Source organism: Ctenocephalides felis, unplaced genomic scaffold (genome assembly GCF_003426905.1).
Source record: "Ctenocephalides felis isolate EL2017-DRISC unplaced genomic scaffold, ASM342690v1 CF-g0.4_SCAFFOLD_01886, whole genome shotgun sequence".
In the NCBI taxonomy this organism is placed as follows: Eukaryota; Metazoa; Arthropoda; class Insecta; order Siphonaptera; family Pulicidae; genus Ctenocephalides; species Ctenocephalides felis.
In genome coordinates, this window is record NW_020538040.1 from 53,495,791 (window position 1) to 53,515,487 (window position 19,697).

Here is a 19,697-nt window from a genome sequence, read left to right on the forward strand (position 1 = left end):
TTATGTTCATTCGCTTTTTTATGTATGTTCTTCAATCTTACTTATTGCAGTTATTGAAGATAAAAATGTTATTTCGATAACTTATATTTCTAAAGAGTGCATTTTATTATTAAACACGATTCAACGTACACAGAGTATTCTAAAAGTATTTTAATATCGCTAAATGTTTCTTTTCTAAAAGCATTATGACATGAAGAGTTTTGTGATTCTGTTCAATTTGATTTTATTTTGAGAACTTAATTCGAGCGATATAATCAACTTCTCAAATACACTAAAAATAATATAGAGCGCGCCATAGTTGAAAATTTTGACCATAAAGGTCGGAGATTATAGTGCAGACATAATATTAGTTTCAGTCTTTTTAATAACAAAATTTCATGTATAAATATAAATGACTTAAATCGAAGTATTAAAATTGTCATATAGAATATGTCGGTGGAACCCAACCTCCAAAACCTTTTTCTAATTCTTGTGCTATGGCTATGCAAAGTCTATCTTGATTTGGAGCACCGACAATCTGAAAGTAATTAATTTTTTTCTGAAAGTTTTTTATGTCTCAAATATTGAATTATATAATTCATATATAATATAATTTCTTGAAAATTTGTAAGTTGATATTATATCCTAAAGTCAATTAACTATTTTACTTAATTAAAAATTATTTAAATATTTTTTAACCATATCTTATAAGAAAATTATATTTTGAAAAATTCACCATACCAATGTATATGAGTTCTTCACAGGCTTATATAGAATACATTGAATATAATTTTACTCGATGAGTTCAATTCTTTTATAAACTTGTTTAATTGGTATGAAACAATATTTTCGACTTTGAAATGTATAATAAACAGCAACTATCATCTAGTATAACTGGCCAATTGAACATGAAATAAAATTTGCACTACTAACTTGTATTCCAATAGGCATTCCTTTTGAATCTCTTCCCATGGGAACACTAGATGAAGGCAATCCCAAAATATTAAATATCACAGTGTAAATAGCGCCAATTAATTTTGCGTATGATTCGTAATGCAAAACGGCTGAAGTAGGAAAGTTTGGGTATAACAATACACCATCTTCCCCTAAAGTACTCTAAAAAAATAAAATTATAACATATAAAAAATAGTGGAATATATTAAATAAAAAATATTTTAAATAATTTTTTGTGAGGTACTTTAATATGCATGCGTAAAATAGTTATTCAGATTTTTTTTTAAATTCAAAGTGTAGGGGGAAGTCTCGTAACGCCGGACGGCACCTGGCGGCGGAAACTCTATTTAACACGTTTTATTAAGAGAGTATAAATTTTTTTAATTCAAAAAGCAAGTCAAAGGGGCGCGGGGGGCACATAGATACAGGATCACGCTCCAAGCCTCGCCTGTAACATACACGGCTACGGTGGGAGCAACCGTTTGCTGTTTTAGGCGCCACCTAAATATCAATGGAAGTAATTCTAATATATTTATGCATTTACATTTGAGTGGAATTAAAAGTAGTACTTGATTGTTATCCATAAAATGGTAGAATATTATTAGTTACTTTAAACAATTTTAGTAGGTACCACCGAATGAACGAACATATCTGTTTCTTAGCACCGGACACTAAGACGTCCCTTAGCGCCGGGCAGTAAACGTATTGATATTTCTTGTGAGAATTGACGTAATTTATTCTAATTATTTAATTTTGTTCTGTATGAGTGCTAACGGTTACTACATACCCACATTTTTCGTATTTCCTAGTCAAAGAATGAAAATCTTATGATGATTGCTCCAGCTGAGAGCATCGGTGTGGCCCAGCCAAAAGGGTGAATAAATAATGATTTTTTTGCAATATCTAACAATATTCGTCAAACACACATGTGCAGAGATTCCAGAGTGTGGAGATAGCTACATATCTGTTCAATGCAGGTTATTTTGAAATGTCCGGTACTAGGTGCCACTTTTTAAAATCATATTTTTTGTTACCAAAGTTTGATTGATAGTATTAATTATTTTTAGCAAAGGTCGTATTTTTGTTAATTTAGTTTGATTTCTAACTTTGTTATCTAACACAAGTCATAATTTAATAAACATTTCGTAAAATATTTTTTGATTTATTTATAAATAACCTTAGGTGTCTGGCACTCGGGGACTTTCCCCTACTCTAAATTTATAATATTGTCATGAGTATTTAAGATTTGATATTTATTAGAATATTTGACTGCATGTAAGGTAATTTGTTAATCTACCGTAATTTTTTTCTTCAATTCAGCTACTCTAATTTTGTTGGTTTCCAACATAGAAGGTGTTATAATACTAGTACTACATCTAGCCAGCCAAGAGAACGCTAATCCCGGTCCTGAGTATTTTGACAGTCTAAATATGAATTTAATTGTCTCCCAGAAAACGTTTTTACTTTTCTAAAATAGTAAACAAATCACTAAAATAGTAGAACTTCTGAATCATAAATCACATCATAAATTGAATACCTTTGGATCATTATCATCTTGTAAAACGTTCGGAATTTGAGACGTACCCAAAATTAGTACAAGGCTATAAAGAAGCGAGTACTTCATCTCTGTAAATCTCACCTAAAATTGAAAGTTGCTATTATTACATGTATATATATATATATATATATATATATATATATATATTAATTTGAAAATGATTGAACGTAGTTTCATGTTTCATTACCTCTTCTACTTTGCTGCATACGTTTTTCAAATAATTAGCAGCGCTATCGATAGCAATGCCAATTTCACTTTGAACTGGCAAAGTTAGTTTTTTCGCTCCGCAATCTTTCATTAAGTATACTGTAACTTTAGCCAAATCCACCTCAAATACACAACAAAATTCACGACGTTAATAATAAATATTTCATTTAGAAATAAACAAAGTAATACTTATATTACTTATAATTTGATTCTGAAAGAGGTATCGTAGATGTAAGTTATTTGTATTTTAATAATAAGTATTTTAATTTTTACATTTGTACGGGTTCTATACCAATGTTTATCTGTTAGACTGTGAAGCAGTGCTTACACGCTTCGCTATTTATTTCTAAAACAGATATGCAGCGCGATTGCTTTGAAAAAAAGATCAAAATTAAAAAAAATAATTATTTATTTATTTAAATTTTTCAAAAAAAGACATTTTTTTCCAAAAAATTCAAAACTCATATATATGTTACGGTAAATGTGCATATTTCGGTGAATGTGCACATTCACCGAGAGTGCACATTTACCGTAACATATATATTGTATTTCGAATTTTCAAAAAATTTTAAAGCTTCTAAAAATTTTGAATTACGCTACGGGATGTTCCTGCAATTTGCCTCAAGGCACGATGCTATGCACCACTAGTTTATAATGTTAATATTGATAAATATACCTTTTCATACAGTCGTAAAGCGGGCGCGTTGTCCCCAGACATAACATACATCATAGGAGTCAAGTCTTCAGCATATCTTACTATTGGACCTATTGTTAGGTAATTTGCAAAATCTGGATCTTTTGATAATGGAAAGTGCCCAGTCAATGGTATAATTCCTGCAAAAATTTAGTGATATTCAATTTTGCAACTAATAACCCAATACTCTTCGTTTGTAATTATTGATTTTTAATGGATTTGATGAATAAAAAGATTTTTCGAACTCCATTTAGTACAATAATTGTTTTTTAATTAATGTTTTTTACACACAGAAAGAAATTCATAACATCCACATATGACTTGAACTTGCGAAATATTATCCATTTTAAAAATGTAACGAGCTCCATTATGAAATAAATTTTATTTGACTGGTTATATACAAGGTGTCAAGCCGAAACGGGGTGATAGTATTGATCTTAACTATCGTGAAAAATAGAAAAAATAATAATTTTATGTGCTTTGAAATTTCGTTCATTTAAACTTTGGATCTGTAACCTTGAATAACATTTCTAGGACCACAGTTAAAAATAATGACACAATTTTTCCAAGTTCTTGAGAATTAAGACTTTTTGTTAAACTATGAATTTAAAATTTTCAAAATTAGTCGACTTTGAGAGGTCGATTTAAAAAAAATATGGTGAAGTTTATCAAATTGGCAATACGATAATAACGGCTAGCGCAGCAGTTCAAATGTTTCTGTCTTGCTCATTGGAGCTTGCGCGTACATCAAACATTTGAACCAATTGTGAGTAATAAAATATCACTAAAAATAAGGTGACCATGCCATTCATTAAGGTGGCCAAACCGGGACGATCTCAGATTTCCACCCTGTGTCCCGGGTTTTTTAAAAGCAATATTTGTGGGATTTAGAACTATCGTCCTGAATTTTCCCGGTTTTTTAAAAAAATTAATTGGTAAATTATCAGAAAATATGTAAACAAATCAAAAGTGCTAATTTTCTTAAATTAATTATGAAGAAAATTTAATAGAATTTTATACAAGGTTCAAAAGCGAAAAAAACATATAGATCGAAAAATATAAGATATAATATACTACATAGATAAAAAGGTATTACATATAATTGAATAATAACGTTCTTACTAAAAATCTGCAATTCTGGTTAAAAAAAAATATTCATATAAAAAACTGATTTTTTATTGTATCTTTCAATAGCATTTGATATTTAGGGATTTGCATTACTAAAAATTGCCGTCCCGGTTTAAAACATGGCCACCTTACTAAAAATTGTTATTTTTAGGTTTTTATTATTTTTATTGCGTTGCGGCTTGTCTTTGAGCTTTGGGATGCTCTCTATATACATATAATATTTTAATGAAAACCGTCAATTACAAATAGTTTTTAGTGTGCTGTTATCTAACCTGCGCTTGGTTTGTGTCCAAATATACCGCACCACATGGCTGGTATTCTAATCGAGCCTGCGATATCAGAACCAACGCCAACACACGATGCTCCACATCCCAATAAAGCACCCTAGAAATATGACATGAGTTTCTAAATTTGAATAATCTTGTCTATTTACGTCTGTTATAACATTTGTCAGGTTAAAATACTGCAAATGCAGTGTCCATTGTATGAAGTATGTGTTTTAAATAATATGCTCAAAAATGAAGATATGCGCTGTTTATGTACTAGAGATGGGTAACTCACTCCGAAGTTTTCACTTCGATACAACTCCTCCTTCGGAGTGAATCCGAGTGGAGTAGTCTCACAGGATTTGTCATATTCGACTTCCCTAAACTGGTACTAAATCTGTTAACATGTGCAGATTTTTTACTAATACAAAGATTTGGGTCGAAAGAAGTGGTCTTTTTCTCGTCTCGCAGCCAGTTTTAGGCCTTTCCAGGTATGTAATGTCACAAAATAATGCTATTTTGTATTCTATATTTATTATACGATAATGTTTGTCCGTAAATGAACTCTTTCAATGGTACAAAACCAGCTAAAGAAAATTTAGTATTATATTATAATTTTTAAACATTTATGATTATATAATTGTGTAAAAGTAATAGTATGCTTATCAAACTACTTGATGTATAATTAATAATCGAAAAGAAAATACTAAAAGAATGTGAGGTATTATTATTTTGTGATAAATATTATTCACAAAGATTTGTTCTTATTTCATGTATAAGGTTCACTGCATTATTTTCATATAAAAATATACTTATTCAAAGAATTCTATATTCTTTCTTCAAAAATAGTTACAAAATTGATTTTGATTCCCAAGTTTTTTGTCAATTTGATATTTGTATGCATATTGAAATGCAAAATAGTAATTATTATAATAAAATGAACAAAAATGTTTGAACTATTTGTAAACTATTTCCAAAGTCTTTATAAATCCTTAGATATGTTAACAACACACTAGACTCTAGTGTGTTGTTAACATCTCTAGTGACTAGAGAACACATTTGTGTCAAGTGTTATGTTTCAAAGTTGTCGGAGTTATGGAGTTGTTAAATGGATATGACTCCTCTCTGAAGCGGAGTCAAATCCTAACCGATTTGGCTTCAGATATTATAAACCGATCTCTAGTACATATATAAAATATAACGTGTGACAAAATATAATTGACGCTTTGCTTCGTTTTTTCAGTTGTGTCGATAGATTTTCGAAGTTCCGTTATTTTAGGCACAAGATAACCACAATAATTCTCTGACATTTTCTTCAATTTGAAAAGACTGTCGTTAATAGATGGCTAATCTTGCATAAACAATAATTCTCTGATGAGGCATTTCTATTGCAACCGGAATTGCCAAGAGGATATCAACAATGTAGAAAATACGGCCGCGTCATATCTTTCAGCTTTGAAATCAGAACTTGTATACACATGTATAACCATTAGTATATATTTCCTTGGAATAATTATATTAGTATTACAAATATACTTTTAATTAAATTTTTGTAGTAAAATTTAACAAATAAGCTAACTAGATTTAAATAAAATAAATTCAAATTTTTATACTTCTCCACCAGAAGATCCAGCACTCGATCTTCGTAAATCATAGGGGTTATTTGTTCTTCCAGTAACGCTGTTATATGTTTCACAGCACATACAGTATTCGGGAGTATTCGTTACGGCCAGAATAATAACTCCGGCACGTCTTAAATTTGCAACTGCTCCGCCGTCATTGGCAGCTCTTATGTTTTTGCGCGGCAGAGATCCGACAGTATATTTCATTCCTGCAAAAAATAATCATGTCATTTTATATAAAATGAAATGAATTATATATATTTATATATATATATATATATATATATATATATATATACTTTAGGGTGGTTCTTAAAATGGTCATTTTCGAATTTCCTTGCTCCCAGGGGCTCAAATGGTTCCAAATAAATAAAAAACAATTCTCTGAAAGTTTTAGCTCTTAATATTAACGTTTAGATAGAGCGCAATTCAATCAAAATTTTGTATGGAAATAGCATGGAAAAATTTTCAAAAATTTTAAAAATGTTTTTTAGATGTAATTTAGCGATCAAATGAATAAATAAAACTCATTCATTTGTCGCTAAGTTATACCTACAACATTTTTTTTAAATTTTCAAAATTTTTTCCATGCTCTTTCCATACAAACTCTGATTGAATTGCGCTCTATCTAAAAGTTAATATTAAGAGCTGACACTTTCAGAGAATTGTTTTTTATCAATTTGGAACCATTTGAGCCCCTAGGAGCAAGGAAATTCGAAAATGACCATTTTAAGGACCACCATAATATACTTATATACAAGAAAATTCCGAACGTATGGGAGAAAAACATTGAGAAATTGTACGTTGGTGAAAATCGTCCTGACTATATTGAGATCGAAGAAGAGAAAGAATGTGAACAAAGTCGAAATGGGACCTTGCATAAAAAATATGGACGGAGATGGTAACATACCGGCGGACCTGCGGAAAGAGTTGGTCGACAACGCACTAAGAAAATTAACTAAACTGCTGAACCAGGTTTATATATGTCACGACGATAGCTGTTTAGAAAAAGCCCAATGCAAACAAGTGGAACGACCACTTATATTAGTGAATTAATTCAATATAAACAGTAACAAATGTGTATTATAAGATTCTGAAGAATTAAATAAAGGTAATTATATGCAAATACATCTTCGAAATATAGTGAGCTATGCAAATGTTAACGATATATATTTTATTCAATATTAGGAACCATAGGTTCGTAATATTCAAAGGGTAAAACTGTCACTGGTTAATGCCACGCGACTTATGAAGCAAGAGACGCAAATCAAGCGACTTTATTTGGCGTGGACTGTTTTTTTGCTTCATCATGATAATGCATATGTTGAATGTTTCCGCGGATAAAATTTACAAATTGATGTTAGAACTGAAGCCGCATCCTTCCTAACCTTTACACCCAATCCTCAATGACTATTTTCTGTTCCTTTTAAAAACTGTCTGTACGGTGAGAGGTTTAGTAGCAATAACTAACGAAATGTAATCAGGGCAATCAGGGCAATCCATTTAATTATTTGGATGAAATAAAACCTCATTTGCTAGATATTTTACATAGGATATTGAGATTAATTATATACCAATATTTAAAACAATATTTATTCATCAACGGTTTGCCGCCAAATATTTTGAAAAAACGCAGATAAATCAAGTAATCATCCGTCATTCGTTGATGTGATTTATATATGTAATTGTATTGCTTTATCATTCGGGTTCAGGCGAGGTCAAAGCCTTTTAATTATATTCCTTACGATTAGTACATTTGAACTTGAATCTAAATTATTCCTAATCTGTACATAAAAAGTACAGTGCTTATAAAGATTTTTTTCTAATATTAATTTGCAGTAGATTTTATTATTGCTAATATAACACTAAATGCCTAAACACTTTCAGAATTTTCATTTTATACATATTTTTCTATCTACTTTCAAATAGTGTTATTAAAAAATTCCTAACATTACTGGTATTTGCGAGTTTGAGGTGGTGGACATTTTTACCCACGGACCTTTAGGCCCCGTTCTACCCTATATATATATATATATATATATATATATATATAAACTGACGGATAGCTATTTTGTATTTCAGGCGGAATATAATTTCATAATTTTTTATTGTTCATAGATATGACTCAGATCTACCACGTTATAGTAACATGGATAGAAAATCAATTGAAACAAGGGCCTAATACAGTATAATAATTGACAGAAAATTAAATAAAACTACTATATACTTGGAAATAAAGCTAGATACAATCTAAAAATTTAAAAATCTTAACATCTAGTAATTCAATAATTTTTACCACATATTTTTTGGGTGTGGACTATTATTAATAAAAGAAAAATCTAATTGTATCTGGATTTATTATTTTAGTCTCCCACCTTCGACAGAGCAACTCTCTTTAACAGTCAAAGGAACGCCTAATAATGGTTTTTCAAGAGCTAATTTCTCTACAGAGCTGCACGCGGCAATTTCCTCATCAGCTCTTTTTGCCTCGACAAGAGCTTGTTCGAAGCGATCCTCGACCACTGCATTAAGTTGCGGATTCACCTGCTGAATTCGCTCTATGTAAGCTCGAATAACGTCATAGCTGGCTAGCTGAAATTAATATTGAATTATTTGTAGCCTACTGCACTATGAAAATGAATCCTACTGAAACTTGGTATTACAAAATTTATCGCAAGTATATACAAAGTTACATGCAAATTATTACTTACATTCGATTTGAGTGCATGAATCAACCGATTTGAATGATTCAAATTGTATTGATTCCTGTTGTTGGGGAGACGTGCTGATTAGTTTTTGGCAAAGCCAAAATAGCCAGATATAGGGCAAAAAGTACCAAAAATAGCAATTTAGGTTTGAAAATATATAACAAAACGTCCGATTTGATTTTATAAACATTTCACTTGTATTGACGGAATGAAGAATTGATGAAATTTTTCGGTTTCAGAGCTCCGGAAATAATTGTTACATATAATGTTATTTGGCGGTCAACAACGATTATTAGACATATGTAAATCAAATTATCAGATCTTTTATAAAAATTATAATAATAAGTACAAGTTTTATTTCCATTTCTTTGGTTTCCGTGCCAAGATTTATGTTTATGTTAGCTTATATAGTGATCATTTTCGACAGTATAGATTCCAACATTTTCAAGAAATTTAAAAAATTGTCGATTTTTTTCAATATTTTCAAAATTAAAAAAAAATCAAAAATTTTCAAAAACTTTTCAATATTTTTCAAAGAATCTTGAAAAATATATATCTTTTTTAAATTCTCGAAAAAACTCTGTTTTAATCAACTGTTTTAAAACTTCAAAAAAAAATCGAATATTTCAAAATTTTTAAAATACGGTACGGGAAACTCCGGCAATTTTTCTTATGGCACGATGTCATGCACCACTAGTTCTGTACTGTACTTATACAGCAACATCTACAAATTATTATTAGATTTAGAAATTTAGTGTGACAATTGCTTGTGGAATATGAGTAATTATTTCATGTGAAAAATACTACGTGATACACATGATTAATTTTGCTAAACAGTCACTGTTTAGTCAGTAAAACATTAAGAGTTTAGTTTTGAATCATTACGATTCAAAATTAATATCATTTTGAAGTTTCACGTTAAATAATCCACAAGAATTGTATGACGTTTTGACTATTCAAATGTATTTATTTAAGCTTAACCATTTAATAGATCAAACCATTCACATGTATTAATCTAAATTTACAAATGAAATTACGCGTAATTAGTTCAATGTACAATAAAGAAATGATTATGTGTACTTATGTGTAATTATATATTATATATGGTACTAATATAATTATATAATATAAGGGAAATACGGACAAAATGGTATGTATGGACAAAATGACACAGTAGTCTTATTTAAAAATTGGCTAGTTTCAACGAAAAGAAAAAAGAAAACTATGATAACAATACAATCAGATGTTGAGCGTCATTGTCGCAGTAGTTAGAGCGTGTTTCGCCCCTTGAAAAGTTTATTTTGAGGGTATTTTTCACACGTTCTGTGAAATTATTTCTTGCTTTTTGTAATTATTTTAATTAAAACTAATTAACTTATATACCAGTAGTTGAGCTTTCGAGTTATCAGGTGTTGATGGAAATTTGATTATTTATTCATTTTTGTTCAATTTCGGAAAAAATTACATAGTCAAAGTTGATTGCCTTTTAATTTCCACTCCAATTATGCAAGAAATAATTACTAAAAACAGGCCAAAAGATTCACCGGTGAAAAGAATAGACTTGCATTTGTTGCAAAACCCTTTTCTTTCCCGGCCAAGATTTGTTACGATGTGTGACTTTAGGTTAATACTTGATGCCCCAAATAGAAAGGAATAATTGATTCGTGAACTGCTTTTTTAAAACTATGCATCTCTGCATGAAATTACTATATTATCGGTAGTAAATGAACCAAAGTTCAGTAAAAAAGATTGAGAGCGGTTATGATATCAAAGAAAAATATAATTAAAAAATGAAACACCATATCATTTTGCCTTTCCATATGAAAATTAAACTCATAATATTCTAAAATAAAAATATGAAATACAGTAATAACGCCAAAAACATGAAACATATATTACATGAATTATTTTTCTTAAAACCAACTATTTGTGTTACATTCAAATATGAATAGTAAATTTAATAATATGTTTATATGTGCTGAAACAACTTTAACAACCGCCAACAAAAGTATAATAGAATTGTACCCTAGAATAATGTTGCGACAATCAAATGAACGATTTAACAATGAATAAATAAATAAATAAATAATGAACGATTCTGACCTCTCGTTGTCGTATTTTGACAGCTAACTGCGAGGCGCTGTACTCCAGAAGTTTACTAGTAGGAGGCGGCAGCTTTTTCGTGGGAAGTCGAGCTCTTATCCAGAAAAATGGAGCCACGAGAATTTGCATACATCGCAACAGGAAATTTAGTACTGCAGTTTTAAACTGCATCCTGTTGGTAAGTGAAAAACATTTTACATTTTTTAGCTTATCTAATTTAACATATGATGCATAGCATAGCAATGTTTGATACATTCACATCTGAACGCTTAAATATTTTTCGTCATTCAATTCTACAAGAAATAAAATTAATTAAGGGGTTACACTACTGTAGCAGCCTAAAAAACGTATGTTTTTGCTATTTTTTTGGGCGGAAGGAAATGTAAAAAAATCGTGATATTGAAAATAGTGATTTATTGTACTTGAAAGTATTAAAATAAAATATAATTGTAGAAAAAAATTAAAAACGGCGGTACCACAGCCATTTCGGAGAGCCGCGTCAAATTGGAGGCGCTCCGCGGCACGCAAAATAACTACAACAATTTTAATTTTATTCATTCGAATTTTTAATAGTATATTTAAAATAACATTTTTAAGTGCCCATCGTAGCGGATTTGAAAAATATCGATTTTTGTTCCTTTGGCGAGCACTTTATTCAAAATCGTTGAATTTCAACGAAAAAAAACGGATAGTAATTTGTTAATAATTGATGAACAAATTAACATATAGAAGATCTTGAACGATGGGCACTTAAAAATGTGATTTTAAATATACTGTAAAAAATTCGAATGATAAAAGTTCAAATTGTTGTAGTTATTTTGCGTGCCGCGTTGTAAAATAGTGTTTCGAGAAAAACGCGTTTAAAGTTTTCAAATAAATTATAGATAAGAAAAAATAAAAAAAAAATAAGTTTATTATTTTTTATATTAATCTGATATTCCTGCAACATACAGATACCTTTTTATTTTTATAATTTTTTTCTTATTTTCTTCCCTTGATGATTTTATATCAGAGCGTCCTACTTTTGGCACATCCCTCAAACACCGTTCGGCATGCTTAAGACGTTTATAATCGACTTTAAGACAAAAATTACATGTTTAGACGCCAATATTAATCTCCAAAACTATTTTCATTTATAAAATATTGCTTAGGCCATCGTTGAAATTATCCCCAGCAATATCAGGCGCAATATAGTCAACCCTTATATGTGTTGACTCTGCACTGATCATCTATTGGTTAAAAATGCTTTTACAGTTAATTTATGCAATATAAATATTTAATAATAACATATATTAATATATTTAAGAAGATACACGTTGTAATTTTTCTTTATAATATTTTTGAATTTGAGCGGTGTGAGCAGCCCGACGCGCATGGGAAAAAGCTCATAATTACAAGTAAAAAAATAAAGTTTTAGGTATGGAATATTTTTCCTCATATTCTAAAAGGTTCAAAGTATATTTTAAGCCTAAACTTTTTTTTTTTTGTTTTTTTGAAAAATCATTCCAGTCATTGAATAATTGCTAATGAATATTTCTGACAAAATACTAGATCGTGATTATATACAGTGTTATCTTTGAAAAATGTGGTCATGAAATTTATTTTTTGTATAGGTTGAATGTTGTAGCTATTATTTCGCAAATTTCTTTTAAAATTAAAAATAAGACAGTGGATCTGTTTACCCGCTAAGTGTTCGTTAGGGTAAAAAATATAGATGACACATTTAAAAAAATAATAAAAAATACATTTCTATAATTAAGAATTAACTTTGAATTGGATCTTTGCCCCGCTTTATCTTGTGTGTATTTTTTATTTGATAATATCCATCTTGGGTTGCTACTTACTATGCATAATGCCTGAATTTAACAAAATATAGATTCGTGATGCATTGTTTTGATTTTTAACTAAAAATAGAAATCAATTTTTCAAAATTAATTTGGATTCAGATTAATTCACAGCAAGCTTATATAACGGTCGATAACCTCTTACAATCAAAGTTCATGCAGAGCAATTTTACATTACTTTATCATAGCGATTAAGTTCTATATCCGCATCGAATAATCAAAAAAAGTATATTTTGACTAATAATTTTAGCTTATCAGTTATGTAAAAGTACCAAATATATTTTTTTTACTAAATTTTCAAACATATTGATTTCCGCAACTGGAACAAAATGGATTAACGTTCGTTCATAAAACTATTGAACTCTAATCTAATACACATTTTATAAATATCCATAGCGTAATAACAATATCTAATTTAAATTTCAAATTAAATGCAAACAAGAACGTTAGACAAGGTGTTTTTTATTTTGCGCGTGTTATGTTATACGTAATGCGCTATTATAAAAATTCAAACTAAATTAATGTTTGATCTAAAATCAGAACAATATAGGCTTAAGTTAATAATATATGAATTATCACTGTGAGTTTTCGGTGACATAATATTGTTTTGAATGAAATTTTCATAAAGTGTGGTCAAATCATCTTAACTTGTTTAATTTTTTGTATTATTAATAACAGGTCTTTACTCACTTTAATTATTCAAAAAATAATTAAATATGTTAACATTTTTATTATTATATTGCAATTTACAAGTAAAAAATCAATGTATTAGTGTAGAGTAAGTTGAATGATTTCGATGTTAGTTAGAAACATCTATGAACATATTCCTTACAAAATGAGTTATAATGTAGTCATAAAGTAAGGTATGGCGGGCCCCCAAGGTCCAATTTGAATTTGAGCAATTATATTGGGACAACGAAACTAATTATATCACAACAAATATCAGATATAAAATATATAACTATCAGACTATATTCAGTATAACTCCCAACTACTTTAATCATTGTTCAATTTTTCCCTATAGACGCTGTAAATCAGGATAGCCAGGTGGCAAACAGGTCATATTATTATTTGAATTTCAAAGGGATTTTACAAAATAATAGCTACAATATTCAACCAATGCAAAATATGAGTTTCATGGGAGCATTTTTTTACAGAGATAAACGGCAATTAATGCAAATAATCTTGATCTGGTATTTTGTGAGAAATATTCATAAGCAGGGTTGAAATAACAATTTATTCAATTTATCTTTAGTAAAATTGCTTTATTTAGCTTAACTTATTTTGTTTTTTGCTTTTTTTTAATACGCCTTTGTCAGGGTAAAGGGTAAGTTGTTCCTCTTTATCCCACCCAGGTGTAAGCTTTTATAGAGGTTATATAAAAAAACTGTTGAATGTGACTTAAAATTAACAATGCATCTTATAAAACAATTAAATACGTAATTTTTTTTAAGGTTTCGTATGTAACAGTGCTCACAGCCAAAAAAAAACTAACAACGAAAGAATTGGCTTGTAATACATTTTTTACCCTCTGCATCCAAATATTGTTGTTACAAAATTCCTAACTTTACTAGTTTTTGAGATATGGGCGGTGGACCTTGTTTCCTGCGGACCTTTAATACCCGCTCTACCCTATATATGATGTATGCAACATTTTTTGATCAAACTCTAGTATTGAATTTTAGTCCTGCCGCTACGACCCCACTAGCATATAATTTGAATTATATTTTTCAATTTCTCTATAATAACAAAATAATTTCAACTAAATTAGCTATTTTCTGACGATGAGTGAAATGCTTCAAAGCTACTTGGTCTCATAGTTAAAATTTAATTTTGCTTAATAAATTTATTAGGATAAACTATTAGAAGATTAAAACGGTGAATTATTAAAGAGTCAGTTAAAACTTTACTATATTATTATATCAAAACATTATTTAATTTAAATAAGTTTTTATTTAAATGATTTAAACTTGTACATTAAACTGATTATTAATATTATACATATTGAACTTTTAATTACTATTTATTTCAAAATCAGTCTGTAGAATCAAAAACATCTTAATAATAGCTCTCGGTAATTAACATAGGTAATAGAATGTTGTAATAATTTATTGATGCATTGAAGTATTAGTTTAACACGGCTTTCAATTAAAATAATGAAAAGTAAAAAATAATGAATTCATAATTATATGTGTCGTGCGGTGGCACTGACAAGCACGTGCTCGCAATATATGTAAACAAATCATGTCGACTCGAGTCCAGACTTCAGGTACAGAAGTCAACAAATTCGAGTATCGATAAAAAGTTGAATAAAAAAATTGAAAAATTATCATAAACTGCATAATACAATAATAATGAAAATTCAACAAGTTTTCTTGTCGCATGTGCTCATTGTCTAAAAAACACAAATATTTTGTTTTACATAAAGAAATTATGTAACATAATTTCGTTAAGTAATTGCTGATGTTGAGTGCATAAAGTAATAAAAGTATAACAGTTATTCTAAAAGAACTTTTAAATTTTTATCATATGGATGGATTTTGATATCAAAATTTATTATTTGCGAATAAAAATGCTTAAATTTTCTTATTTAAAATTATATTCATATAATACTAGTACTAGTATTAGTTGTGTTTGATTTTAGTGGAGACTTTGTACGGTTGTGCCATGGTATGGTAGTATCAGTTGTCATTAAAGCTAAATTATACTGATTTTGAGATAGGGTCTAAAGGGAGAAAGATAAAGAATGATTGTTCGAACAAGTTCTCATTATTGCTTTAAGTCAGTGCCTTACATTACACTACATTAACAGATTGATCTGTAGACCGCATTCCTAAGTCAAAAGTAAGTTTGCATTTTCGAATTCTTTTAATTATAATTGCTAATTGTTAACAGATAGAGTTCTTTTTAATGTTATGTTGCTGTAAATTGAACATTAGCAGTTATTTACCAGCAATTAGTTCTTGCTTTGATAATTTAGCTCAGTCATATTGATGATTTGCTTTCAAAAGTGTGCGTTGGGTACGGTTGTGACAAATGTTGGGGTATGGTTGTGACGTGCATTTCTTGTCCTTTATGGGCGAATATTAAAGAAATAAAAATTTAACACAACTGATTATAAGACCAAATACGAAACGGAAAGGAAAAGGAAAATTATATATAAGAAAAAAAAATTTAACAAAGATTTCTTGTTAACTTTTGTTTAAAAAATTATGCTTTGCCATATATTGTTATATTTTAGTCATAAGCTTTGTTTAAAAGTTTATATTGTGTTGTTTTACATATTATTGTTATTAACGGCAATAAAATATTGTTTTTAACCTATTTTTATTCCTGTCATTACTGACCCCAATCCTATGCCACTGGCCGTTTTTGTATTATCTGATTTTATGACTAATACATCGTATTTATGGACAATATTTTAGTATTTCCACGTAGAGAAATATTCAAATTACAATTTAATTTTCTTTTTTGCCAGCTAACTGGTAAATTATCACAATATCTAGTCTTTCCTACTAAATTATTAGATCTTCAGCCCGATAAGAATCTATGTATTGTACATTAACTAATTACAACATTATCAAAATTAAATTCATTCCATTCATTCTAAGAACAATTCCTTATTTGCATTTTTGACCAGCTTTAGTTAATTAGCTTTTCTTTATTTTTATACATTTATCTAACTTCTTATTGTTTATCAACGCTTATTAAAATTTATCTAGTGAAAATAGTTCTAATCGCAGTTTTATATAAAATGTTTTTTTGAATATTTTATGACTATTGTAATTATAAATATTATACGATATTATCCTTGCAAAAGAATACAAATGCGTAGAACATGTTTTGTAAGATTAATGAGAATCATACTAAAATGTTGAAAATACAGAATGCAAACTTATTATGATGTGACACGTCTGAAGTAAATTTGATATAAGAATTGGGTTTTGGGCTAATCAAGTACGATTCGATTTATAAGAATATTTTATTAACTAATAGGATTAAATTAATCATAAAACGCATAAATACGCATATACGATGCACATCAGATGGCAAACATCTGATATGCGTGGCCTGTGCCATTTGTTGATATAAATAGTAAAATTGCATATAATTCATGAAAATTGGTTGCAGAATGTTTCTAGCACAAGTACTTTTGTGACAATATATATACATCATATTAAAACATCAATAAAAACAGCTCCAAATTATAATTGAAAAATAAAGTGCATTCTTGATTACAGTTTATTCTTTAACGTTTTTGTGTTCATCATGATAATTATTACATTATATTTAAAAGTACTCTTGAAGTATATTCTTTACAAAGTAGAACTTAATTTAAAATCTGCATTATGACCGTTTTTGCTCTAAGACAATCAATCTAGTTTTATAACAGGTACTAGAACAATTATTTAGTTTCAAAGTTCATTTGAATATTTAAGAGCCGCTTTTTCACTCATTTGTGATTGAGAAAAATTATGTAATATATGTATTTGTCTGTACGAATATAGTAATATGAATTTTTATACATTTTTCTTAATCAACAGCTTCAAATACAACATAAACATAATATGAAATAATTTATTTAACTTATAATCAGTTGGCTCTGAGAAAACAATTTATTTGAGAATCAATTTATTAGATACCACCAATTTATTAGATGTTTCATATTGTGCCATTTATTGCGCAATTTGTATTTTACTTATAATTTATAAAATGACAATTTTATATATAGTTATAAAAATTTTGTTGGGAAAATGATGTTACTTTTGCTAATTAAGATTTAAGGATTTAATCTCTATTGAATTAAAAAACAGTTTTTAACACCGGTGTGCTTACTATAGTAAGCTTTATGACGACCGAGAAAATTATAATTACATGTATAGAAATAAATATTTTTCAATTAACTTAATGTGGCATAATGATAATAAATTGAGAGATTAGACTTATATAAAATATCGTAGATTTTTTGCAGTACATCGAATTGTATTATTATCTTTCTGAAAAAGAAATTTATGCTTTCGAGAAAAATTTGATTTGCTATTTTTATGTTGTCTCATGCAAAAGCATGTGGGCTAAAATTTAAATTTTCGTATGCCTTCTTATAGAAACAGCTGAACCGATTCCAAAAATTTAGATTCTATTGACTTGTTTTGAGAGACGATTATTCAAAACGTTTCTTTAGAATTAGCAAAAAAAGTGCAAAATATTTTTCACGTTTTCTATAACAATGTTATGCAGATTTTGAAAATTCTAAAATTGTTCGAAAGATAGTTAAGAATCGTGCTGATTAGTTTGTAAAGATTGACATGGTTGTTTCTTTATAATCCATAGTAGATTTTTTTTTACAATTTTGATGAAACTTTGTTTGACGATAGAGTTACTTTAGTTGATAAACCCAATTCTTAATGATTAAGTCAATTGTTTACACTTATCGGCAGGATTTTGCAATTTTCCTTAAGAAAAATGTCACTTATACCTATGTAGTTATTTGCATAAATGCAAATGTACGCATGTCTATAAAATAAATAGAATCCTCTTATTTAACATATGCTTAAACATATATAAATAAAGATGAAGAATGTGATTGATTAAATAAAATAGGGTAGAACTGGGCTCAAAGGTCCGCGGGTGAAAAGATCCACCCTCGATATTTCAAGAATAAGTAAATTTAAGAATTATATAACAGTATTTGAAAGTAGAGGAAAAAATATATATAACAGGAGAAAAACGATTTATTATTTAAAATAAGTTAAAACGGTTAATTTTACAAGAGATGAATTAAATCAATAGTTATTCCAACTCTGCTGATGAATATTTCTGACAAAATACCAGATCAAGGTTATACATAGTGTCATCTCTGTAAAAAATGTACCCATGAATATTATATTTTGCATTGGTTTAATTATGTAAATATTATTTATTAATTTTTTTTTTAAATTTATAATTCAACGTGTTTACCACCTGCATGTTACATTATACCCAGTAGAAAAGACCAGGTGACAAATTTTTGAGAAATATAAAAAAATACAAATTTTTACACTGATGAATTATCTAGGAATTTTACTGAACATAGTCAGATAGTTGTTTGTTTGATATGTGATATTTGTTGTAATACAATTGGTTTGGTTTTCACAATATAATTGCTCAAACTCAAATTGGACCTTTGTACCTCGCCCTATCCTATTGTTAAATTACTTAAATTGGACTTCTCATGTCACTGATAATGGTTAGTAATGCGATAAAATTTTAAAATATGATATGTTAGAAAAATCATGTAAAATACCTTTAATTTAAAACAAAACAAAACAAAACAAAATCACAGAAACGCGAAAATCACTGATTCACAATCACAGAACCTGCCCGGATTACCATACGCATGCGACTGTCAATATCTGGCGCGTGTGATGTAAATACAAACTACATATCATTTCGATTTTAGTGGGGGCACAGGAACGTTGACGAGATACATTTTTTATTACGATTCAGATAAATGATGTTAATTTGGCAATTTTGAAATTTTGTGAATTATTGGTAATTACAACAATAATTTATTGAAATTAAATTAATTTTGGAATTATAACATTATGATACCTTTCAAGTGATATACCGATATGGAATTAGCAAGTAGAATCAA

At 28.6% G+C, this 19,697-nt stretch overlaps 1 protein-coding gene across 1 annotated transcript; it reads right to left on the reverse strand.

Annotated features, from left to right (window-relative positions):
- Window positions 1–383: 383 nt before the first annotated feature.
- On the reverse strand, window positions 384–19,433 carry LOC113377166 (fatty-acid amide hydrolase 2-A-like). The gene is made up of 11 exons (XM_026617389.1): window positions 19,347–19,433; window positions 11,220–11,391; window positions 8,784–9,000; window positions 6,400–6,617; window positions 4,793–4,904; window positions 3,375–3,532; window positions 2,679–2,819; window positions 2,471–2,572; window positions 2,231–2,401; window positions 913–1,095; window positions 384–517 (listed from the first exon to the last, which is right to left on the reverse strand). Exons 2-11 carry the CDS (start codon window positions 11,388–11,390, stop codon window positions 419–421), a joined length of 1,572 nt encoding a protein of 523 aa, XP_026473174.1. The 5' UTR covers window position 11,391; window positions 19,347–19,433; the 3' UTR covers window positions 384–418.
- Window positions 19,434–19,697: the final 264 nt, after the last annotated feature.

Excerpts from the sequence above, each read along its gene's own strand:
- LOC113377166 (XM_026617389.1), bottom strand. The coding sequence starts at position 11,390 with ATGCAGTTTAAAACTGCAGTACTAAATTTCCTGTTGCGATGTATGCAA. Across the intron at positions 2,820-3,374 it reads CTTTACGACTGTATGAAAAG|GTGGATTTGGCTAAAGTTAC; the intron begins GTATATTTATCA and ends TGTGTATTTGAG. Across the intron at positions 2,573-2,678 it reads TATGCAGCAAAGTAGAAGAG|GTGAGATTTACAGAGATGAA; the intron begins GTAATGAAACAT and ends TTTCAATTTTAG.